The sequence below is a fragment of the Metopolophium dirhodum genome, chromosome 1 (genome assembly GCF_019925205.1).
Source record: "Metopolophium dirhodum isolate CAU chromosome 1, ASM1992520v1, whole genome shotgun sequence".
NCBI lineage: Eukaryota > Metazoa > Arthropoda > Insecta > Hemiptera > Aphididae > Metopolophium > Metopolophium dirhodum.
In genome coordinates this window covers 16,155,837-16,182,801 of record NC_083560.1, presented here as the reverse complement: position 1 = coordinate 16,182,801, position 26,965 = coordinate 16,155,837, and the positions used below count along the sequence as shown (strand labels likewise).

Below are 26,965 nucleotides of genomic sequence, written 5' to 3'. Positions count from 1 at the left end.
TAATAATTAACAACCATTTTCTTAGTTAACTGTACTAATCATTTTCGTATACTAAAGATATTAAGTATATTTTACGGTCAATAACAAATAACAATGTGTATAGTTTTTGCATTAGGAAGTTGCATTGTCTATAAATACTATCATAATATCTTCTCTACATCGTGAATACTCCGCGCAACGAAAACTGGCCGGTGACCCGCCCGCCAGGAAATGGCCGCTAGAGTCGCGCCGGTCACCGGATAGTTTTCGTTGCGCGGACTATAGTAATAAGTAATAAAATACTTTTAAAATTAATGGGTTTATTCTTATTATTTTAAAATTTGCTAATGAGATTTTTTTTTTTACATAATGCATATTTTGAGTGCATAATTTAAAAATGTTAGGGCATATAAATGCATATTTTCGAACTTTTTAGTGCATATTTTAATGCATATTTTACCAATTTTTAGTGCATGAATGCATGCTAATTTATGCATTTTTTAGTGCATGAACTTACGAGCCCAGGTAATAACTATAAAAAAAAGGTTATAATTAGTATTGAGTGGTATATAGTAGTTAGATATAATATTAGTACCGGCGGCGACGTATCGTTTGATTCGTTTCGACCGTCGACGACGATAAACTATTTCCTGCGGGAAAAAAAATATAATTTAACAATGGATATACGATAAGTGGCATAGAATAGCTTATAAATGGTAAATATAATAAATTGTATAAAATAATTGATAATTATTAATTGTTAATTATAAATTATAACATATCATAATATAAAATAATTGTTATAATGTTGAGGCACGACCACGACGGCACAGTATTTTTATTTAAGAGGACGTCGTCGCACCCGCATAATAATAAATGTTGTCTCCGTCTCACACACGTATACGACATGGCAAATTTTAGTTAATCAGTTTCAATAGTGTTCTGTCGGTTTTGATATTAGAGTGAATCAATTATCAAACTATTAGGTAAGAACATTATCAGTGTTCTCTCTTTGGTTTTTTACAATATTTTAATTTTTAAGTGAGTTATGAGTTCGTAAAATAAAAAAATTTAAAAATGCTCATAATTTACTCAAAAATTAAATTATCGTAAACAACCAACGAGACAACACAAATGTACTTACCTAAAAGTAATAATAGCCAATAGGTCAATTCGATTTAATATCAAAACTAACAAGTAAAGGTCCATTCCCACTACTCCGGGACGGGTCCGGGCCGGAATCCGTCCGGGTACGAAAAAAATTCTATCCAATGCATTTTAAATGTGATCATTCACATTTATCCGGGCCGGGCCCTGAACGGGCGTCCGGGTCGTCTCCTGGCCGAAAAAATATTGTTCCCGACAATTCTCTATCTGGGTTCCCGGACGGGTTTGACCCGGGTTGGACATGTCCTGATCAGTGTGAACGATGTGCCGTGCCGGGTACGTATAGTATCCGGGTTGTTGTTTACTCCAGCATCCCTCAAATGGATCTGAGTATCTGAAGGTATTATTTCCTAATAATTTGATATGGAATTCGTATCAATTCGTTTTCAACTAACGAAATTCGTACGACCTTCCATCCAATTAAAACAAAAAAAAGGTAGATAAGTGGATGTCGCTCTGCTGTACAGTAGGTTACAAGTGTATCACTGTAATGGATGGTGTTAAATTTGAATTCAATGATATAATATCATTGTATAAGAAAAACGATTCTGAGCGAAAACGGTCAGTCAGCCTATGATATTACCAAGTATATTTGATGATATTATTGTGAATAAAGTAATTTATATATAACCTATTTACGTGGAGCCTTGTTTTAAATTTTCAATCCTTAGCCATAAAAGTTAAACATTTTATACATTTTTAACTACAAAATAATTAATAAATTATAAATTTGATAAATGCTGTCAAAATTTGAACTTTAAATGCTTATAAAAAAAAATTGTGCCTATGTATTTTTAATATTTTTCTACTGCTATTAGAACGATATATAAGGAGCCTTATATTAAATTTTCATGCTTTTTTACCCAACAAATAAAATTTTATTATATAAATATTTATAGAAAAAAAAAAACTAAAAAAATTAAAAACTGACAAGGTCCGTAAACCGCTCAAAAAGAGTCAAAATATTTTCAAAATGTTATGGTGTATAGAAAATGCTAATATAAACATTCAGTGAAATTTTCAAGTATCTACAGTCATTCGTTTTTCAATTACAATAAAATAAGAAAATTGTTACATGAGAAATCAAGTGAATATCAAATGTTGTAAAAATATAAATTTCAGACGCTCATAAGAATTTAATTTAAGTTTCTTGTAGACATTTTTTTTTTGATAAAGGTAGGCAAACTTATGAGTAATCTTATATTACATTTTCAAATCTTAGATTTAAAAAGAAAAATTTTTATGAATTCTCAACTCAAAATAATTTGCTAATTTTCATGACATTTCCGTATTTTGTCAAATTTTGAACTTTAAATGCTTATAAATAAAAACTGTGACTAAGGATTTTAATTTTTTTTATCTGCCATTGAAACAATAACCTAGGAGCCTTTTCACGCTTTTTTACTCAACAAATAAAATTGTATTGATATATTTTATAGAAAAAAAAACTAAAAAAATTGAAAACTGACAATGTCCGTAAACAGCTCAAAATAAGTCAAAATATTTGGAAATTACTATAGTGTATAGAAAATTCTAATATATACATTCAGTCAACATTTCATGTACTTACGGTCATTTTTTTTAGAGTTGCACCAAAAATCAAAATCGAATTTCTCGAAAACAGATTTTGCGTAAAAATTCCCGTTTTTCCTTAATTTTTCTTTTGTTTTTCACGTCGCTTTTGAAAACTACTGCGATATTTTTACTTTTGACTTACTTTCTAATTTCAATTTGAGCACTGATAACCACATATTATTATTAACTGTTTATTGCAAGCTGAAAACCACTAACCTCTCACTGCGAATTTGGACGCACAGTAAGGCACTACGTTTTTCAAGCCAATTATACCAGCCATTGACGATAAGAAGACTAAATGTCCTTTGTTCATCGCTTTCATTTCGGGAAAAAATGTATCGAGCATCTACATGTAAAACAAAATTGAATAACTCATTTCAGAAATAAAAACATTAATATAATATATATACATATATATCAAAATGACCCATAGAAAAAAAAATTAAATCATTATCAACAAATCAGTTTTATACGTAGGTATAATATGCATTAGTATTTTGTAATCAAAAAACGAATAACGTATAAATCCTTGATATTTTCACTAAATATATTTTATATTAATATTTTCTAAACATGATAAAATTATTAAATTATTTTAGGTGGTTTAGGCCCGTTCTTACAATGTCCGGTTAAGTGTCGATTAGCGCTAACCGGAGGTTATACTGATATTTAACGGACAGTTGGTTCTTACATACGTCGGTTATGCAAAAAGTCTCCGGTTACCGGATGTTTTACGGTCAGATTTTTAACCGGCCGAATTCGGCCGGTTATCCTCCGGTTATCTAAAATCTGTCGGTTTGTGTTATCAATAATACACTTTATCATCATTTTATTATTGATTTTTGTTTTAAATTCGACGTTGGAGTTTTCACGTAGTATAGTGTATACATTTTTGTTATTTTTTTTGTTACAATTAACAATTATGAATAGAGTTCTTCATAACTACTGTTTAATCGACCAAGATGAGTGTACGATGAGTGTACAATATCGTTACTCAATATGTAAAACAGTGAGATAATATCCAGTAGGTAGCCCAGTACTTCAGTATATATTATATACTGAGGTACTGGGCTACAGACATCGGAGATAAAAAAATTCAAACTATACGATGGATGTAACTTATTATGATTACTTTTTACTATGATAAAAATTAAGCTACATCATAATGTTTATACGTTATTATCATAATGAGTTACGTCCATCGTATATTTTGAATTAAGAAAAAAAACGAAATTCAATTATTTTGAAACAAATTTTTTGGTTTGACTATTTTTGAAAACTAAAAATCTTCAATTTTTATATTTTATAAAAATTAAAAACTGTGTCTATAACAAAATACTGAGGAGATCAAGTGACCAGTAAAAAATATTTGTTTGACTAATGGGTTCTCGAGAAAACGTAATTTAAAATCAAAACATTTTGAAAAACTTTTACGAGTTGTTTTACTCAAAAACAGTGAAGTATAGGGTTACAAACCTCGGAGATTACATTGTTTATCATAATAAGTTACATCCATTGTATATTTTGAATTTTTTAAAAAAACGAAATTCAATGTTTTTGAAATAGTTTTTAGGTTTAACTATTGTTGAACGAAGACGGTCTGCCAACCTATGATACTACTAGGGTAGTATATTTGATGATAATATTGTGAATAAAGGAATTTATATAATATAACCTATTTACGTGGAATCTTGTTTTAAATTTTTAATCCTTAGCTATAAAAGTTAAACATTTTATAAAGTTTCAACTGCAAAATAATTATTAAATCTTAAATTTTGTCAAAAATCGAACTTTGAATGCTTATAAAAAAAAATTGTGACCATTTGTTTTTAATATTTTTCAACTGCTATTGTAACAATATATCAGCAGCCTATATAAAATGCTAATTTAAACATTCAGTCAAAATTTCATATGTCTACGGTAATTTGTTGTAAAGTTACACCAAAAACCAAAATCGATTTAGTCGAAAATCTATTTTGAGTAAATATTTACGTTTTTCCTTAACTTTTCTTTTGTTGTTTTTTCACGGCGCTTTTGACCCCCTAAACTAAATTCACTTTCCTATTAACAAAAATATCATTGAAGAAAATTTAAGCACTTTTTTTTACTGTCCTAAAAGGTGATGAAACAAAAAAAAATTTAAATTAAAAAAAAACACACATTGTAATATCAATACATTCAATATAAGATAATAGAACCTACCTGTATTTTGGAAAATTGGAGAGGAGAAAAGAATTCAATGGGGTTTTCTTGATCTTTGATGATTTTTAAGAATTATTTGATATGTATATTAATTATAATTTGTTTTTGTAGATATATAAAAATGCTTAAAACAACAGCAGAGATAATGGAGCTGAAAGTGAAGTTTTATGGATTAGCCCGTTTCCCAAAAGTAATAGGTGCAATAGATTGTACCCACATCAAATTACAATCTCCATCGAGAGAATATGGGGAAAAATACAGAAATAGAAAGGGGTATTTTTCCCTAAATTTCCCTAAATTTTTCCCTGCCAAACATCGTGGTCTGATTTTTTGCATTCCAACACGTTAGAATATTTTGCGGCCAACTCGACCAACGTATTCTCTTCTGTTGCAGAGAAATTAGTGCAACGAGGTCTCTTCATATTATTTTTCGACATGTTTTTCAAAATTAAAAAACGAAACAGACACAAATGAAGAACATATAACAATATAGGACTATGCAATATTATATCGAATTATCTGACTGATAAATGATAACAACAATAATAAATGATAACTCGAGAACGACGCATGCGTAGAACATTAAAATTTGGTCATGCGCGGTTGTTTTGGGAATCACTTGTATTATAACTGACGGTTAGTTATACGATCGTTAATCGAAGGTTGTAAGAACGGATTGTTTTAAGCTCCGGTAACCGGTATTTAACCGACGACATTACGGTTAGGTAACCAACACTTTACGGACACTTTAACCGGACATTGTAAGAACGGGCCTTAGAGTTATTTATTGACAACGGAAAACATATTTATACCATTATACTAATATAGGTATAACTTAGAACACCAACTAACAAATTGTTATCAACAAACCTATTTTAACAGGCCGTGGTACCTAAAAATTACAGATTTTTGACAGTTTTTTATTTGAGTAGGGAGCTTTGGCTCAAATCTTAAGACAGTGGTTAAATAGGTAACTGTTGCCTGTTATTATATTTTATAAATTATAATATAAATTAGCAGCACATTTTTAGTTATTGACCTAATTGATCATAATATTATGTGTTTATTTAATTATTTATTATATTATGCAAAGCCGGTAAGTTAAAATATAAATAATTTGATAATAATATTAATATAACATTAATAATATTTATAACTACCTATATACCTACATATAATATATTCCAACAACTGAACAGCTTTAATAAATACACATACAAAGTTTCTTAAATATATACACATAAATGCTTTGTTTTTGTGATACTTGTGTATTCGGTATTGTGTGCTGCGATATTGTTTTTAATTATTTTTTGAAATAGTATATTAATTTTGTTGAATTTAAAAATATATTTTGATGGTTATAATTATAATTATAATAATACAAGTTAGGTTAGGTTGTTATAATTTCATGTACTAGATAATGTATTATAATATTATAATTATTATACATCATTATGTAAATAAACGTGATTTAGATGCATTATTAATTATTTTAGTCGGCGAAGAGATAATAATGTCCATCCAGTAAAGGAATATAGGTACAACGTCCATATTTTTTATTATTTACTTTTAGATTTGTGCATGTTTTATGTTTAGACAATCCGACGAGCGTACTTACCCAGAAATGAGCAAACACGTTGATATCGAATATTTTTTTTATGGTGATTTCGTCGTGAGCCTCGAGAGGTTTACATGGCATTATCCCTGCGTTGTTAACCAGAATGGTAACAGTGCCAACTTCGCTCTTGACCTTCTCGCCTAGCTTTCTGACTTTTTCCAACGTCGACACGTCGCATCTGAAAATCCAGTTGCAAAATAACATTTACCATATACATTCATACCAGAAAGTTTTTAATAAATAATAATAATTTGTTTGAAGAAACATTAATAAACACTGAATGGATCATGAATGAAGTTAGAGAGACACCAAAAACCGTCAAATGTCTCTTCAGAAACAGTTTTCAAATTAACAAAGGCACCCTCTCAAATAATACAAAACAAATTGTTTTGATATAGGTAAGTCTATTAATTTTATCAGGTGGGGAGTATCAGTTTTCCTTTTTAGTTATACTTATAAGTTATAAGTTATAACTTATCTATAATCAACTTACAACTCCTTTGTGATAGCCGATAGGTACACCGTGACGTGTTGTTTAGTGTTTTTATGTTTATACTAAAATGCAATACTAATACTATGAATATTGCACCTGATGATCACATAATATAATTTATTTTTAGTTATCAATTTTCCGCACATAAATGTAACAACTCGGTCAAAAGTTGAATATATTCAACTACCTATGTGGTATCGCGGTTTGGTAACTGTTGTAACTTTGATTATTTTATACACGACATGGTGTAGTGTGAACCCGGCTTTACGCTATAGGTATATTAACCATAGGTTTTTGAATCTCGTTGTCATAATAATTATATTATTGAATCTATAGGTATATGTGTTCCGTTTTGTTTAAATATATTAAATTAACTGATATGTTAAATAGTACACTTAAGACACTAAGACGTGTGCACTGTGAAGCAGTACCTCAACCAATTCCAGGTACGTTTTCGGTGCAGCATCAAACAGTAGAACAGCATGACAGCATGGCGTCATGACGTCTAGACTCTAAAGACTCTGATCATATTGTCCAGACAACCGGATCGGTACTCGGTACCCAGTAGACGCTAATCGACGCGTTCAGACCATATAGGCGCAAGTTTTATTCAAGCTCCATCATTTTTTTAATATTATATTCATTTTTAAAACCATAACCAGTAGGTACCTACCTAATAAAAAAATGATCAATTTAAAAAAAAAATTATTTAATAATAGGATTTTTTAGCCAACTCGATAGTCAATGAATAAGCTGAGTGTTGTCTAATAACTAATACCTAAGTAATAAGTAATAATTAATATAAATTTACAGAATATATAATTAAGTGTTGTTCAAACGTTTTTCTTACTATTTGGGTAGTATACCCAGTATCTACCCATTATAGCCAGGGGGGGGGGGGTTGCACCACTGTGCATTGATAAATGTTGAGTTGTATATTGTATTTGATTTATCAAGTATTTTGTTTTTACTGTTGAGTACCAATAACTAAATGTTTGTGTATTATATTACAACTGTAAAAATAATTACAAGTGGAGAGGAGGTGCTAGGGTAGGGCCCCTGCGGGTCTGTAATTGATTTTTTACATTTAGCCCCCCAAAAGAGTTGTCTAAATTACGGTCCAGACACTGGCACACTGCAGGGTAAACGCGTCAAGGCAGTGGCTTCAATATAAGGCTAAGATGGTCCATACCAGCGGTTGTTAACCTTTTGTAGATCACGGACCCTCGATGAAAATTTTTTAGAAATCGCGGTCCCCCTTACCAATTTCTTTTCAAATATTTTTTTTTTCACAAAACATCTCATGTTACTCCTAACCAAAATTATTATAATTATTATTTTATATTACAATTACATAAGTAGACATAACAAAACATACACATTTAAAATTATTTTTATTACACTTAATTTTTTATAAAATGTAATATAAAAGTATAATTGAGTATAATCGCTCAACAACACTTAGTGTCCGGAAATACACGAATGCTAACTACAGTGCTGTACGCATGTACATTAATTCATATAAACGAGAAAAACTGATAAATAAATATTAATAAAAAAATTATGTGGTGTAGAATCTTCACCTACTATCTAACACTGTAAAAACTTAATTATATAGAATTTCATTATATTTCGTCATCGGTATGATAATGATAAAATAGGTCTATCTTTTATATAATAAGATATATTATATATGAACAAAATAACATAATAATCCAAAAATATTGTAATAATGCACTCTTGTTACTTATTGACGTATGTTATGTGTTCAGGCTGCGGTGGACCCCCAGGTGGCCGCGGATCACAGGTGATGAACCGCTAGTCTATACCATAGACAAATAGTATAAGTACTAAATACTATATAAATACTCTATACTCTATATTATATAACACCCTCGAGATTTCGTCACTAGTTGAGATTATGTCCACCGGTATTATGTACGATAAAAATATTGTTAAATTTAGCTATAATACCCCCCCCCCCCCCAAAAAAAAAAAATCTAATCTAAAACACCCATCTCTCGGCACTATTATTATGTTAATTTTTTGAAGTATTGTGGGCGCAAATCGTCCCTTGTCGTATTTTTATTGTGTACGAGAATCGCCACTTTTTTATATAATTTTTGTAGGCGCATATCGCTGTGATTTTTCTAATATTATCTTCTGTGTAAGATTTCGATGTATTGTGTGTGCAATTATTATTTTTATAGGATAGGGATCAGAGTGGCCAGCTGCGCTCCACTCTAGTACTTGTTTAAAATGTTGGTCAATTACTTGTTATATATTTCCGTGTTGCTTTGAATTACAATACTATTATTATTATTTTTGTATATTGTTACCAGCAACATAGGGCAATTTATTTATTTTATTTTATCGTCTTACCAATTCAACTTGTGTTTGATTTATTTATTGTTTATATAAGAATACACACTCAAACATAACACACATATTATCTAGGCGGTCGTAATAGCCGGCACGCACGAAGTATTTTGGTGACCGGGCATCACGGCCTATTATTGCTCGCACCCGGCCCGTGCAGTGACCATGATATAGTTTATAAAATATTGCATTCACTATAAGAATATAGTACATTGTACACACTCACGTAAGTGGCGTATATACGGGGGGTATGGGGGTCTTATTCCCCCCGGAGACCAAATTTTGTACACAATACCACATTTATATAATAATATGAATATAATATATTATGAATACTGAATGTCTATTAAAAGTTTTATATTTTCCCTCCTTGAAAAAATCCTTGATACGCTACTGACTCACGTGTAAGCGATAGCTTTTCCTTTCCACTTAGAGTTGATTTCCTTTGTGGTCTCCGCGTTGATGTCGACGCACCCCACTTTGGCGCACAAGTCAGCGAACTGCATCGCCAAACATTTCCCTATTCCGTGTCCTGTACCTGTGATCTATATACATAAAAATACATTGTTATAATGTAAATGAGTTAACGCACTGAAAAATGCAACGAAACACAAAGAATATTATATGTATATTACTATTTTTTTATATTATTTAAATATTTATTTTATTTAATACACAACTAGTTTTCACCTCATATTATTGTATTGGATATTTGGACATTTACTGATTATGGATAATCAAATTAATACATTTGTTTTGAAATATTATAAAAGTATGTTGTACTAGAGTTCAAGTATTTAAACAAAATGTTGTCCATATACTCGTATACCGTTAAATAGGTTGTCGTTATTATAATATAGTCAATATTATTGTTATTTTAGTTAGAATTATTAGTCAATAATTCAATATAGTCACTATTTGTTATAGTACATTACTCTAACTGTCGTGTTATATAAATGGGTACCACTATTATTGCTAGGTACGTCTAAAATACATTTGGCTTTGCGATATTTCCAAAATACACCTTTGTAGTAATCACATGAAAGTAAAAAGTAGGGATGGGCCGATACCACTTTTTACCGATATCCGATACTCCGATATATGCTGCCGATAAAAAACCGATACCCGATAATATATGAAAATATAAAAACAACATTTTTGACAAAAAAGCATGAGCCGATACCACCAACCGATATATTATAATAAAACCAATACCCAATAACACAAATATTACCTAGAAAGGTGAAAACATTGATTATTATTTAATACTTATTAATGGTAATAAATTCATAATTATTATTTAATAGTTATCACATGTTTGTTCTTTATTTTTCAGTCTTTAATACTTTAATATTAATATGCTGATCTATAGGGTTTTTTTTTTTTTTGGTATCGGTTGAAGTATCGGTTTTGAAAAAAAAGCGATACCGATAAAACCGATACCACTCATATCGGCCGATATCTAGTATCGGTTCTCGTATCGGCCCATCCCTAGTAAAAAGTAAAACAGATTATTCTCATTAGACAAACAAAAAAAAAATTTAAGACTTTTACGCAAAACCAGTTTTTGACTAAATCGATTTTGGTTTTTGGTGTGACTCTAAACAAAATAACCAAACCGTACATACATATAATTGTCACAGAATGTTTATATTACTATATTTTCTGTACGGCATAAAATTTTAATAATATTTATGTCCTTACCTATGCATAGTATATTTATGTGACACATAAATTGACAATGCATAAGGGCATGATTAGCCTCGTTGTGAGCTTTCTATAGGCATAAGACATTCTATAGCATTGTATAGACTAAAGACATTTTCATTTTTAATATTTGTTTTTAATTATTGTCGATACCAAATTTTTTCCTAATAAATTTGTCAACAAATTTAATACAAGGTTCCTCATAAGTTGTTGATGGAAAACAAATAAAAACCTGAAAGTAAATCCATGATATTTTTTATGAGTGTATGAAGTTAGAATTTTAACAAAATTCATCAAAATCATAAATCACGAACGTATACAAATTAAAAATACATAAAAAAATTTCTATTTATATCTAACATTTGAAAAATTAATACAAGAATTAGGTACTTTATGTTTTTCTACTTTTAATAAAAAACAAGTTTACCAAAAAGTCAAATCACTTTATGAGTGTTATTTGAAGTTCCAACACTTTGCTGTAATTCAACAACAAAAGATCCGTAGTTACTCGAAATTTTCACCAAATGTTTATTTCATAATTTTCCATGCGTGATACTATTTGCAACATTTTTTTTTTTTGGTCAAAATGTTTGTAAATTGTATACAAGTTCTTTATACATTGTTAAAATAACAGTTTAAAAATATAAAGAATATAATATAATCCTAATAAAGTTGAATTTTTTACAAAATTTATCGTAATTCATATTATATAATTAGAGCGCGGATTTTTATGCAATAATAAGTATCGAAATATGCCATATGATATGCAGTAAAAATCATGAAAATATGCAAGAATTTTTTTCATTTATTTAAAATTTACAAATTAAACGACTTATAATAATTAATTTCTTAAATACTTAATAAAAAAAATGTAGGGAATTTTCAGAACAACTTAATGTACTTTTAAATTTGATTTATTAGGTATTAAAATGAATAATCATATCATATGATAACTCATTATCATTATAATATAACACATTCATAAAACAGTGACTCCTCTAGACACTTACAACTGTACAGTAGAGCTTTACCCATTTATTAGTCTTATTTGTATTTATAGGCACGTGGTAGATAGTAGACCACGGCGGCGACTTCCACGATACTATAATTATGCAAATAGAATTATTTATTATTGACTGTACCTAATGATTAAATGATCGCAATGAGCGTGATATTTGGATAGTAAAAGTTGCTTAAAACGACGCACGACGATTTGTTTTTAATAAAATAAAATTAAAATAAATAAAATTGTCTAATAAAATTGCTACAATAGCTAAATCTGGCGTTGAAAAATTTCAGAACATTTTACAATTTTTTAAACACTGCAGAACTGCACAGAACGACTACCTAGCTGCGTAAACCAATATTTAAGTACCTACTCGGCTACGCTAGTGGTTTGTAATGAGTGACTACATAATATTTTGACGGTAGATGACGGACGATGAATAGTGTGATACCTGAATAGTGTGAATAGTTGGACGATTTGTCGTGCCGTTGCGTGCTGTGGCCTGTGACGGTCCGTGCCGTGCGGTAACAGTGTGAATCGGGGTTTACTCGGTCGCAGTGGCGTATACATAACTTTTGTATGGGGGGGGATCAGTTGCAAACAAATTATTATGGAACAAAAATACCTAAACCTAGGTATGTGCACATTTAAATACCTAATAAATGATAAAACATATATATATTCAATACATTTTATTTTAAATTCTACAAGTAGTTATATGTAGTTATGACTTGTTCGTACAACTAACATAATATTTGTGGTTGATATTTGTTTTTAGATAATAATAATATTTATTATTTAAGCTATTTTTAGCTATTTTTATATTTCTTTTTCTAATGTGTAGGAAAATGTATTATTATACGCACTGACATGCGGGCGTCGTCTCCGCCGCGTTGATATCGGTGACGGTGGCGACTGGCGACGGCCCGTGGCTGGTCTGCCACATATTATTATCTTATAATAATTTATTATACTTGTATTTAATATACATATTATCAAATATCACATAATACGATTATATGAATATGAAATAAATATATGATTACTGATTAATATTAAGTAAATTATTTTTAATTAATTGTTGAATGTGTTAAAATAAAAATTTACAAAAAATCCTTGCCATTTTTTTTCCTTGTAATTTCCTTACATTAAGTCATTAAGAACACTATTTTATAAAATTTAAAAAAAGGCCTATTGGGGGGGGGATCTGACCCCCACATCCCCCCCTTGTATACGCCCCTGCTCGGTCGGTTCGTTTGCAGTTGTAGAAACAGTGTAGAATCCAGTCATGCCGGAGACACATGTACCAGGAGCGCATGCTGTGGTCGTGACGGCCGCTAAACGAGTGGCAGTGGCTACAAGTTATAACAACTGCCGCCGTCGCAAGTCGCAACCACGACTGGCACCAACGTCGCCGCCGCGGGAATCGAGGAACAGTAGCGACTATAAAAGGACGTGAGACCCTGTTATACATAGAGTCCATAACGTACCTATCAGTAACACATTCAGAAACAGGAATGGAATATCGGAAATATTAGTTTTTCGATTTCTTTGTTTTTCATAATTATTTTTTTATAATTTTTTCATAATTATTTTATTTATTTTTTCATAATTATTTTCACTCACTTTTTTCCTTTATTATTCCTCTATTATTCACAGACATTTTTTGTTTTTTTGTCAAAGTTTTATATTGTAGTTGGTAAGTGGAAATTTGATTTTTTTTGACTATTATCCTACCCAGGTTAAAAACTTGACTAAAAACTACAATAATGAATAACCAATTATACAATTCTATAATACTAATAAAAAATTAAAAACCCATAATATACTTAGCTCCTACAACTTGTATAGTTGTATATTAATTGTATCCATATCATAAGTAATTTATCTTAATTTGTTTTTGTACTATCTATAACTATTTAAAAAAAAATATACTAATAAATAATAATCTTTAACATTTAATATTATTTGCATTAATTTATATTAGTTTGCATTAATGTGTTTACGATTTTGTTCGAATTCTTTTTGTGAAGTTACCTATATGGTAATTTATTGAATTTAAGATAAATACAATTCAGTTTATTTTTCTTTTAAATTAAATTTACAAAACCTAGCAAATTTTTTTTTTAATTTATTGTTTTTCCTAATGCCAAGATTGTGGGATGGGATTCAAGAGACGATCTAATCCATATTTAATATCGTTATTAAAATACATAGTTAATTGGTTTTGAAGTTTAAACATTTTTTCTATTTTATAAGTATATAACGTTATACAAACACTTGATTTTATCGAGCATTTAACCATAACCAATGACAATTAACTTATCAAATATTTAAGTATAATATATAGTCTTATTACATTTATTGGAATTAATAATTAAGTTTTAATTACTATTTTTAAACTACATTTAGAAAATCAATATAGTTGTCGGCACCTGTAATATGCCAGTATGAATATAGGAAAATTCCCAAAGCTATACCTAACCGTTCTGTTGGGTACAGCAGTCAAAAATAATAATTAATAATAATAAAAATATATAAAATGTGAATGATAATTATTATATTATTATAATATTGATAAATAGGTACCTACATATTATATTATATGATACTGCTATATAAATATTTATTTATTTGTTTATTTATAAACGGATAGGTATACCCTTTGGTAATAAAAATTAAAAGTACAATAAGTTGAATCTCAATTTGACAAATTTATACTGAAATTAAATTGTATTAAGTATATTATAAATGAGTTAATATTTTTAAAATTAATCGTATTCCTGTTTATGAATCTTAACATCTTAAAAGATTTTTAAACTAAAGTAATATACTACAACTATTAATTTTAAAATAAAAGTCATAAGTCATAACTTATAACATTATCTAACCGCAATTATTTATATTTAGTAGGAGGTAATTTCGACGACAATATAAGTAACAAATTTGTTTAGATTTTACTGTAAAATTAAAGTATCATTTAATAGTCAATCATATTATATAGCATTATAGATGTCCGTCAAGTTGGCACCGGCACTGTTTTTTTTTCTATAAATATCAATAAAATTTTATCTGTTGAGTAAAAAAGCTTGACAATTTAATAGAAGGCTCCTAGGTTATTGTTTCAATGGCAGATGAAAAAAATTAAGAATCCTTAGTCACAGTTTTTATTTATAAGCATCTAAAGTTAAAATTTTGACAAAATACTGAAAAATCATGAAAATTAGCAAATTATTTTGAGTTGAGAATTCATAAAAATTTTTCTTTTTAAATGTAAGATTTGAAAATGTAATGCAAGATTATCCATAAGTTTGTCTACCTTTATCAAAAAATTTCTACAAGAATAAGTCAAATTAAATTTTTATGAGCGTTTGAAATTCATATTTTTTTTATATTCACTCGATATCTCATTCAACGATTTTCTTATTTTGTTGTAATTAAAAACGTATGACTGTAGATACTTGAAAATTTCACTGAATGTTTGTATTAGCATTTTCTATACACCATAAAATTTTGAAAATATTTTAACTATTTTTGAGCGGTTTACGGACATTGTCAGTTTTAAATTTTTTTAGTTTTTTTTTCTATAAATATCAATAAAATTTTATTTTTTGGGTTATAAAGCGTGAAAATATAATTTAAGGCTCCTGATATATCATTCTAATAGCACTTGAAAAATATTAAAAATACATAGGCACAATTTTTTTTTATAAGCATTTAAAGTTCAAATGTTGACAACATTTATCAAATTTAAAATTTAATAATTATTTTATAGCTAAAAAATTATAAAATATTCATCTTTTATAGCTAAGGATTGGAAATTTAAAAAAGGCTCTTAGGCTCCACGTAAATAGGTTGTATATAAATTACTTTATTCGCAATAATATCATCAAATATATTTAGTAATACCATAGGCTGACTGACCGTTTTTACTCAGAATCGTTTTTCTGATACAATGATATTATATCATTGAATTCAAATTTAACACCATCCATTACAGTGACCCACTTGTAACCTACTGTACAGCAGAGCGACATCCACTTACCCACCTTTTTTAATAATATACTTAAAAGGTTTTATATACCCACGAATAATATTGACTGTTTTGACATTTTAAATAAATATGATAAGCTCATTATATGAGTCAACGGTAGCTAAAAATCTTAACGTAACTGCGAGCATTCCTTGCATTGGTATAGCTATTAAAGTATCAGGTTTTTTATGATTGGCTCTATTTTGCACAGTACCTATGTATTCGAAATCTGAAATTGCCAAATTCTTAAAAATGTATGAAATGAGCCTCGTAATTCAAAATTTAATTAACCATCTTCTCTTAATTCATTTAATAATCTTGATCCATTTGCAACTTTTCTGCTCTGCAAACTTGGGCGAACCCGCCATTTTTTTCCGCGCTTTTGTATGATTTTTGTACGCATACAACAACGCAAGCGTACAAACTACATCCTCCTCCGATGAAATTTTGGCACTAACTGATTTAGTCCAAATTATTGTCTACTGCAAGACAGTCGGGAAATAAATGCCGCACTGTGTGGACGCGTATTTGCCGCGCGGAAAAAGCTACTCCATCCGGACGCGCCATTATGATTGTTATTATGATTACATATTTAGAAATAAAGTGATATTCATAATATTCGTGTAAATCGTGATATATGGTATGCGAGGTCACACCGCTGCCCGGGCGCTAACTTGGTCCATTTCCCTACCGGGAAACTTAAATATTATAATTAGTGCCCACAGCCCACTTACAACTTACTTACTAATAGAAATGGGTCCCATGTATACATTATAACATCGACCAAGTTATTCATCCATTTCTTACACTAAAACGAAATTATAAAACTGCTTTTTAAAATTTTTTTTCTTCAAAAAACACTATTTATCTGTAAAAACAGTAAACTGTAATCATATTTTTGTATACTTGAGGTGACGCTAAAAAAAAATTTCCTAAAAATTGAAAAATTAAAATATCAGTGTACGGTTTGCACTTATTCATGATACAATGCTTATAGAAGACGCTGACAAAAAACCAAATGTTTAATCGTAACGCTGACCAAATTATAATCCATTAAATAACAAGATACATGACGCCAATTGGCGTCATTCAGCATATGCGAATTATGTATAATGACGCCTTTTTGCGTCATCCGCAGGGAACGTGTTGATTACATTCTAATTTAAGTTCGATAAAAAAAAAATTATGTATATAATATAATAGAATATATTAATTTTGTAAAACAACATTTTGGCTTACTTTTAAAGATATGATGTTTCGATCTGATTGAAAGAAATGTTTCAAATGAAAGAAAATGTATCATTATTAAAATATTAATTTTATATTTAATATAAATATTAAATACAACGGCACAACGCCAAATATATTGTGCATGTAGGTATATTGTTTAGCCGACGACGAATCTTATATTATTATTAATGAATTTATGATCAATGTTAAATAAATAGATAACAGACTAAATTATTATATATTATACATTTATACATAAAAACAAAATTCATAATAGGCTACCCTATGATGTTTAGGCTACGAAACACGACCAAGATAACGAAGGTAATAACTAATATTAATAATTATTGAACAATTTAAAATAGTAGTTGTACTGCCTCATTGTGCCAATAGTTGGACATTTTACATTGACTTTTCTGTGTACTATTTTCAAAGTCCTGTCTTAATATTATTATTTTATTGTTTAATATAACAGCAATTATTATGTTCAACCATATCTATATAATAGTGTTCACATTATAAACTATTTTCAATTTGTTCTAGCTATTATTTTATTAGTTATTGTAATTGTATAAATCAGAAAAAAAGTTAGAAACGTAACCTAACCTGTTATTTGGGCTGTAAGGCAATCAAATAAAACTGTCAATTGTAAGAAACAAGTAATATAACCTGACGACGAAATTAAAATAAATTGAAATATAATATACTCATAATATTATTAATATAAAAATTTATAAATTACTTTATTATAAAAAGAAACAGTCGGTGACCGGTGTATTCGCATGCCACTTTGTTTAATTCTTATCATAATTCATAAAAATCTTAAAGAAAAAATATTAATTGTTATATTACTTAATATAAAATTATTTTAGTTGTAATCATTACAATGTATAATAATATAGTGTATACTCTATTCCACGAGAGAGCAATCAGTCCGCCGACCGATTTTCGTCCGTGTTCGCGCATGTCCCCACTCTTGAGACCACGTTCGAGCGGTTTCGTCGGTGCGCGCCGGTCGTCGGTGAGCGCCGACGACAGGCGCTTGAACGTGGTTTCAAGAGTGGGGTGAACTACTTGTGGAATGCCACTGCTATAAAAAAGTATGTGTAAATACGTATTGGGCAATATTGACCGGGCGTATCGTTTTGGTGGCGCCAAAAAAATGTAAAAAAAAATGAAACAAATAACAATTTAGTTGACAGTTGTTGTAACTAATAACTGTTAATTGACTTACAACTAATTTACGAAATTATGAGAGGCAACAAAACGAGCAAATCAAATACCAAAAACAATTTTTATAAAATAAAACTAAATGGATCATTATACATATAAAATATTACCTATTTGGTTTATTTTGATATTAATGATAATACAAATAATAATTTTACATATTTCATTTTCTTTTTGTGCATATTAAATGTTTATATGTATTGTTATAACTGTTTTCTAATAAAATAAAATTCCATACATGAAAAATAATGAATTGTATAATGTAGTTTCATTTTTGATATACAAAAAATAGAATACCTATTATTTTGTGAATTAGTACGTAAACATTTTCAAATTGTGTAGAAAGAACACAGATATACAAAGGTTGAGAACCACTTGTTCGGGGGCCCTAATATATTAGTTATAGTACGAGGGTTCAAAATTACTGGAAAAAAAAATACCTCGGTGTGTAATGTTGCGTTGTGCATTAGCGTTGTCTATTGTGTAATGAGTGTCCGGTGATCGAGGGACCGACTGGCTGGAGCCTGACAGATGTTATTCCATAATATGGAATGTATACAAACTACCAACATTCAATCTACGGTCACTAACAATCAAACCGTACGCTAAGAGAGTACTCTGTTTGCACGTTATTTTTTATCCACGTTTTTTTGAATATTTTGTTATTTGAAATTGTAATTTTTTCAAAATTTTTCAAATTATGGAACGAGAATCCGATAATACTATATCTCCAGGAAAGCCCAACCCATGCGGAAAGGTAAGTCATTTTTTAAATATATAATAAATAATAATTCTTGAACTCTGAACTCATTATAATCAGTTTTCTGTAGAGTACTTTTCAAATGTATCTTAATTCCGTGTAAAAAATTGTTAGAATAAAAAAAATAGATCTTTAACTTCGGTAACATTTCATAACTATAAAAGGTGGGTAAGTGGATGTTGCTCTGCTGTACAGTATGTGACAAGTGGGTCACTGTAATGGATGGTGTTAAATTTGAATTCAATGATATAATATTATTGTATAAGAAAAACGATTCTGAGCGAAAACATTATTATGACATGAAACTAAAAAAGTATATATTATAAATTATTGAACTAGTATTTGATAATATTATATTTTAGATTCTGAGCGGAGCGATGAATGTATTGATTTTACAATGATGTGTGTTTTTTATTTAATTTTTAATTTATTTTTCAATTTTTTTTCATTTTTGTGTCTGTCATCACCTTTTAGGACAGTAAAAATTCTTAGATTTTTTTCAACAGTATCTTTTCTGATAGGAAAGTGAATCTAGTTGGTACTTAGGGGGGTCAGAAGTAAAAATTTCCCAGTAATTTTCAAAAGCGCCATGAAAAACAAAATAAAAATTAAGGAAAAACGGGAATTTTTACGCAAAATCTGTTTTTGAGAAAATCAATTTTGGTTACAATTTAAATTCATATTATTACAACATTGGATATTCACTCGATTTTCTATACACGATAAAACGTTGATAAAAAACATGACTATTTTTTAGCTGTTTACGGACATTGTCAGTTTTAATTTTTTTTAGTTTTTTTTTCTATAAATATTAATACAATTTTATTTATTGAGTAAAAAAGCGTGAAAATTCAATGCAAGGCTTCTGACATATTGTTGCAATAGCATTTGAAAAATATTAAAAATACATAGACAAATTTTTTTTTTTTATAAGCATTTAAAGTTCGAATTTTGACAAAATTTATCAAATTTAAAATTGAATTATTATTTTGTAGTTAAAATTTTATAAAATATTCAACTTTTATAGCTTACGATAATTAGTATCTATAATCACCATTTACCACATTATTAATATTTAATTACAAATACGTATATTATATTATATTATTGAAAAAATTATACATTATAAAAAATATTTTGTTTTAAATTACGATGATATTATGTGTAATTCAACTCAATTAACTACAACTTCACAATTAATATAGCATGTAAAAATATTTTGAATGATCAATATGTCTAATAATAAAGCTAAAAACATATTATACAAAATATAGGTAATAATAATAATATTTATCAAATAATAATTTATTGAATGCAGGCTGCACGAGGCATATTACACATAATATATTATCTTAATTTAAAACAAAATATTATTTATAATGTATAATTTTTTTAATAATATAATATAATAATATACGTACCTATTTGTAATTAAATATTAATAATGGTAATTATAAATACTAATTATCGTTTAAAAATATCTGTTGCACTTAATTAAAATTAATTATTCTTAATATTTAAATTTTAAATCAAAATTATAATTTATATAAAAATTAGAAAATTAAAAATTTCAAATTAAAATTTTTTTAAATGTTAAAAGTGCATAGGTAAAGATTAAAAAGTATAGACTGAAGTGAAATTTTTTTCTGCATTTTTTTTGTGGTATAAATAATTTAATAATGTATAATACTTACTATAATTTATTTTCGTTTTTTGATTTTTTACCCAGGTTTCCCCTATATAATTTATAATTTATAATAAAAAATTTATAATTATTAATAAACACAATTAAAATATGATATTATTGGGTATTGGTCAGTATGCTATATTAAAATATTTATTTTAATAGACAATTTTTTATTTTCGGACTTTTTGTACCACCACGGCAATTAAAAAATGAATCGGAACTTTGTCCAACTTTTTTCTTACCGGGCCTTTTGTCCATGGACTTTTTGTCCCCAGACTTATTTTGAGTTGTTTACGGACATTTTCAGTTTCCAATTTTTTTAATTAATTATTACAATTTTTTTCAGTTTGTTTCTTCAAGTCAAAAGCTGATGATTATTAATGCTTATAAAGCAAAAAAGATCCAAAATCCAGATTTAAAAATGGTTCATATGAAAAAATTACTTTCACTGGAGCTTGGAATCGGCCAATCAACAATCTATAATACTGTTTTGGAGTATCAACGCGATAAAACCGTTTCTTCACCGAACAAAAGAAAAAATAGGCGAAAAATTGCAGAAAAAATTGACGAGTTTGACAAATATGGCATTAGAAGGAAGGTTCATCAATTTTGGCACAACCGTGATCTTCCTACACTGGACAAGGTTTTAGTTGCCATAAACGAAGAAGAGGGTCTACCAAATTTTTCTCGTACATCGCTCTTTAGGTTGATGAAATCTATGGATTTCGTTTACGTCCAGCGAGGACGTCAAAGTGCGCTAATTGAAAAAATGGAGATTATTGTTTGGAGGAGAAACTACCTGAGACAGATTAAACAATATCGGGGAGAAGGTCGGCCCATTTACTATTTAGATGAGACTTGGGTGAACGCCGGAGATGTAAATAGTAAAGTGTGGTCCGACAAGACTGTGGTATCAGCTCGAATGGCATCTTCAGAGGGACTATCAACCGGAGCAGTAAATCCTACTGGCAAGGGTAAACGATTGATTGTCAGCCATATTGGTTCAGAAGATGGATTTGTTCCCGGAGGTCTTCTATGCTTTGAGTCAAAAAAAAATACCCAAGACTATCACGATGAGATGAACGGGAAATCTTTTCGTGATTGGTTGGAAGGTGTTTTGCCCAGACTCAAAGAGAACGCAGTCATCGTCATGGACAACGCTCCTTACCACTCGGTAAAATTGGAGAAATGCCCAACTACAAATTGGAAAAAATCTGATATTATCGAGTGGCTTCGAAGTAAAGGGGAGGTAATCGATAGCACAATGGTTATCGCAGAGTTGTTAGAGCAAGTACAAAAAATTAAACCAATGTACAACAAGTATGAGATTGATGAAATGGTCAAGGCTAACAACAAAACTGTGCTTAGATTACCTCCTTACCATTGCGAGCTTAACCCCATTGAACTTGCATGGGCTGCAGTAAAAAAATATGTCAGATCCAACAATAAAACATTTAAACTACAGGACGTCAAAAATTTAATGGTGGAAGCAGTGGACAGAGTTGGTCCTGAAATGTGGAAAAATTTTATCAGCCATGTCGTCAAAGAAGAAGAAAAAGCCTGGAGGTTGGATGCCATGGTCGATGATTCCATGACTGCAGAAAACCAACCGTGCGTTATGACCATAGGCAACGACTCGGACGACTCGGACGGTGACTTCAGATACTTGTCAGATACTGATTAAATGTTGTATAATATAATATATTATGTTATGTTGTTGTACAGTGTGTAATTGTGTATATATTTTGTTGTTCTAATGTTTGTAAATGTGTGTATATAATAATATGAATGTCTGTAATGTCCTATACATTATTACATTATGTTGTTGACTGTTGTATAATTGTCTATAATTACTTTGACTTCTATTTTAAACATAGTGATGATCAATATATTATTTCTAATTATGTCTAACAAAAGTTTTATCCTAGGTAATATTTTTAAAAATATATTTGAGTTTTTACTAGTGACAATTGAGTAGTTTGATTAGCATTACGAAAGAATTTATATAAAATTATGTTGTACATAACAGACGTACAGTAATTGCGCCGTCTGGCGACTGCCAACAGCGTAGCGCCGTACTGCCGTAGTGGCGTATGCGCGCTGCGCGCGTAAACTTTAAAAGAAGGAGTATCGGTTTGTCACGTGACCGTCCTCGGCTGTCGCCGTGGATGTATGGAAGGGGAAATTGGGGTCCGCCGTCTCTGAAGCCGTCATTCGTGATGCGCGAAAAGTGATTGCTCTCTCGTGGAATAGAGTATAGTGGTGTAGGATTCGGTACACTCGTTATCGATCACGGTCGTATCAATTTTAATGAGCGCGATTCGGTCACGGCCCACAGCGTTCTGGGAAATTGGCATCCCGCATGCAACAGTATTTATAAATAGCAAAATAATAAAATAAAATTATTGTAAATAATATTGTCCTCGTCGTTATTAACGTAACGTATATCTCATAACAAATTAATTATAAGCTTTCCGAATAAAGGATGATTCACACTGAACCGACACTCGCAGACCGGCACCGGACCGCACAGACGCGCACCGGACCGACAAATTATTAATTAATATAAAATAATGCTCTAATTTACATCTAACAGACCGTCAGCGCGCAGACACTAACCGCACCGTGCCGTACCGACAAACATTCTATCAAATAATGTTTTGTCGGTGCATGTCGGTCGACACGGTTGTCGTCAGGGTAATGGGGTTGGGGTATGAACGCGATAACGACGTTCATATTCTAAAATAGAATATAGAAAAATATATTTATCACAATATTGATTCAGTATGTTAACATTGTTAACAACCTAGTACGTATTTTATTAGTCAAGTCTACAGATATTTTCTTAAAATGAACAACGAAATTTTAATTGAGCTATTTAGAGCTAGGAATTGTTTATATGATTTAAGTCACAAAAAGTATAGTGACTATTCGTTTAAGGAATCACTATGGAAGGAAATTGGACAAGAAATGAATCAACCACGTAAGTAACACTCTTATATTACTACGGAATATTACTAAAGTTGACTAACATTTAATATTAATATTTATAACAACACGTAATAATAATAACACGTCATTATTAAAAGTTCTATTATTATATATTTTGAGTATTTTTATAATGAAAAAACTTAAAACCAATGAACCTATAGATAAATATTTATGACAATGCATTTAAATTTAAGTATAAAAAAAATCCTTAATAATAATATTTATTTTAATTCCTTACTAAACGGATTTGCATTCAACGATTTTTTGAATATCTTATTCCCACGGCAGTTGTCCTAAAGGTGAACAAATGAAGTCTTTAACTTTTTCTCTAACTTCAAATGCATCTCTATTAGCACTCCCTCCTTGTCTTGGAATTGGAGTTATATTATGAACTGTATTTATCAATATAGAGTTTGATAATAACGCGTACAGACGTCGTACCTAGTACCTACGTCCTCGCCGAATCGCTCGGCGACAACAGAACTGCCCTTGCTTGCGCGTACGGCGATGATATAAAGCAAATTAATATTATTGCTGCTTCAGCACATCTTGCTTCACTGGCCTGACCTAATAGTATGTCAATAATTTACACCTTAAACTATTCTTACTTATATTACCCCTGAAAGAATAGCGACACAATATGTTCGGTGCCGACTCCGGCGGCGACAATATTTATTTTTGTCGCGGGTCTACGTCTAGATTGTAAGAAAATAAATTATCATCATTAAATGAAGAAAAATTAATTGAGTTGTATTCATACAAAGGGTTAGAACAGATTTTTAATAGCAATAAAAACATAAGTACATTTTGGATCAAAATTCAATCTGAGTATCCTGCATTAACAGAGGAAGCTTTAAAAAAGTTAATTCCATTTTCAACGACATACTAATGCGAAGCAGGATTTTCTACGATGACTAGAATTAAAACTAAATCGAGAAATCGACTGGATATATCGCCAACAATGAGAATAAGTCTATCCAAATCTGTTGAGTCAAAGATTGACAAAATTATTTCAAATCAACAACAGCAAAAGAGTCATTAAATTAAAAAAATATTCAAATGTACATAATACACCTTTTTTTGTAAAATATATACACAAATAAATACAATAATAACAGTTTCTTAAATTTTTTAATGCTTACATTACATAAGGGTCGTTAGACATCTCGGTGACATTATATGGGGGGGGGGGGGGGGGTCGCGAACTCAAAAAGGTTGAGAACCGCTGGTCTAGAAGACCCTACCCCGCGCCGCCGTATAGTGCAAACCGGCTTCCCGTCCGGCCGCCGCCAACAGAGGCCTACCGCCGCGGTACGCGGACTTAGATGTATCAGATTAGTCGTCAAAGTCGTGTGACGCGATCTGTATCGAGTCCGTCGTCGTCAGTTATTATGGGTCGGAATCGGTGGCATAGTGCGTGATTTATGTTGGCTTTGATCCGAATGCTTGACTAATATGCCTGTAGCAGGGGCGGACTTACCATTTTTCCGCCCCTGGGCACTACAACACTTGCGCCCCATGCATTATTGGCGTGCTCCCGTGTTTAATCTTTAATATTGTAATTGATGTTTTCTTATAGGCAGCCAGAAAGGTACTGATTAAAGTGGTGAGCACTCTAGTCTCTATAATCGTAATCGATTAGCAGATTTCTGAGCAGTATGCACTATGCAGGAGACGGGCGACAGTGCCGTCGTCGCAATGTTTATTATTATTTATTACTTTATCAAGACATCTGATTTCCAGAATTAATTCCAGTTTCTAATTCTAATTTCCATTCTAAGAATAGACTAGTTTGATGGCCGCGGGCCCGTGCACACTTATTTTGGTGCCGGGTGCGGGGTGAGGCGGGTCCCAGTTAATAACAAATCATTTACTTGCCAAGCACTGTGCGAGCTGTCCCCCATCTAGCTAGTAGAGAGGCTATATACCATGTACCCGGCGGCCCGAGGCAGTATATTTGACTGCCTTGGCTGGCGTTTTGCACATGCGCCATTCACAATATTGTATATTGTGTTTACGCCGCATACCCGTACACCACCTCCTATGCATTAACATAGGCAACGCCGGCAACTGCCTCGTCGAGTGTCGATGTTGAACCTCTAGCGGCGCGCGCCGTTCGCAGGATTAAACTCGAACGGCAAGGTTATTATAGCTTATAAATTAAAACGTTACTGCGAAGTGACCATTCTCTAGTTAGTAGCATGCAATTTGTATACAAAAAAAAAATTAATATCAAATATAAATTTAGGTAAAAAAAATTATGAAATTATGAAAAACTAAAAAGTAAAAATTAACTAAAAAATTGCGCCCTAGGCACGTGCCTTGGTGGCTATGGGTAAATCCGCCCTTGGTCTGTAGCGATAATATTAAATACCAAAACCTAATGCGGGTATCGTCAACTCTTTACTCTATACTATGTTCTGTACGAATCCCGGAAAAAAAAAATCCCCAGGTTACAATATTACTCACAACCACATACAAAATATGGTTGAACAAATATTTTTAAACGTTAATTAGTATCTATAATTAATATTTAATTACAAAAACGTATATTATATTATATTGTTAAAAAAATTATCTATTATAAATAATATTTTGTTTTAAATTACGGTAATATATTATGTGTAATTCAAATTAACAACTTAACAACTTCACAAATAGGTATAGAATTTTTAATAGGTTTTTATGAAAAACCTATTTTATCTACTACTTAAATTAACTTGGGGCAGTGTATGTTACATTTTTAAAAAATAGTAGACAATTGTCTGATTTTAACAAATATATTTTGTACCTGGTATGAGTATATATTAACATATAAAAAAAAATTTAAACATTCTTGTTTAAATAACTCGTTTTACTGTAAGTAGGTGCCTTGTGCCTACATTCAATAAATTATTGTTTGATAATT

At 30.1% G+C, this 26,965-nt stretch overlaps 2 protein-coding genes across 2 annotated transcripts; one reads left to right on the top strand and one right to left on the bottom strand.

Moving 5' to 3' along the window:
• Positions 1-2,932: 2,932 nt before the first annotated feature.
• On the bottom strand, positions 2,933-16,842 carry LOC132933436 (epidermal retinol dehydrogenase 2-like). Its single transcript, XM_060999724.1, has 4 exons — positions 16,834-16,842; positions 9,816-9,958; positions 6,542-6,719; positions 2,933-3,067 (listed from the first exon to the last, which is right to left on the bottom strand). The coding sequence occupies exons 1-4, from the start codon at positions 16,840-16,842 to the stop codon at positions 2,933-2,935; spliced, it is 465 nt and encodes a 154-aa protein (XP_060855707.1).
• A 2,238-nt stretch (positions 16,843-19,080) lies between these two features.
• LOC132935699 (uncharacterized) lies at positions 19,081-23,028 on the top strand. Its single transcript, XM_061002314.1, has 2 exons — positions 19,081-19,376; positions 21,413-23,028. Exons 1-2 carry the CDS (start codon positions 19,320-19,322, stop codon positions 22,748-22,750), a joined length of 1,395 nt encoding a protein of 464 aa, XP_060858297.1. The 5' UTR covers positions 19,081-19,319; the 3' UTR covers positions 22,751-23,028.
• The last annotated feature ends 3,937 nt before the right edge of the window (positions 23,029-26,965 follow it).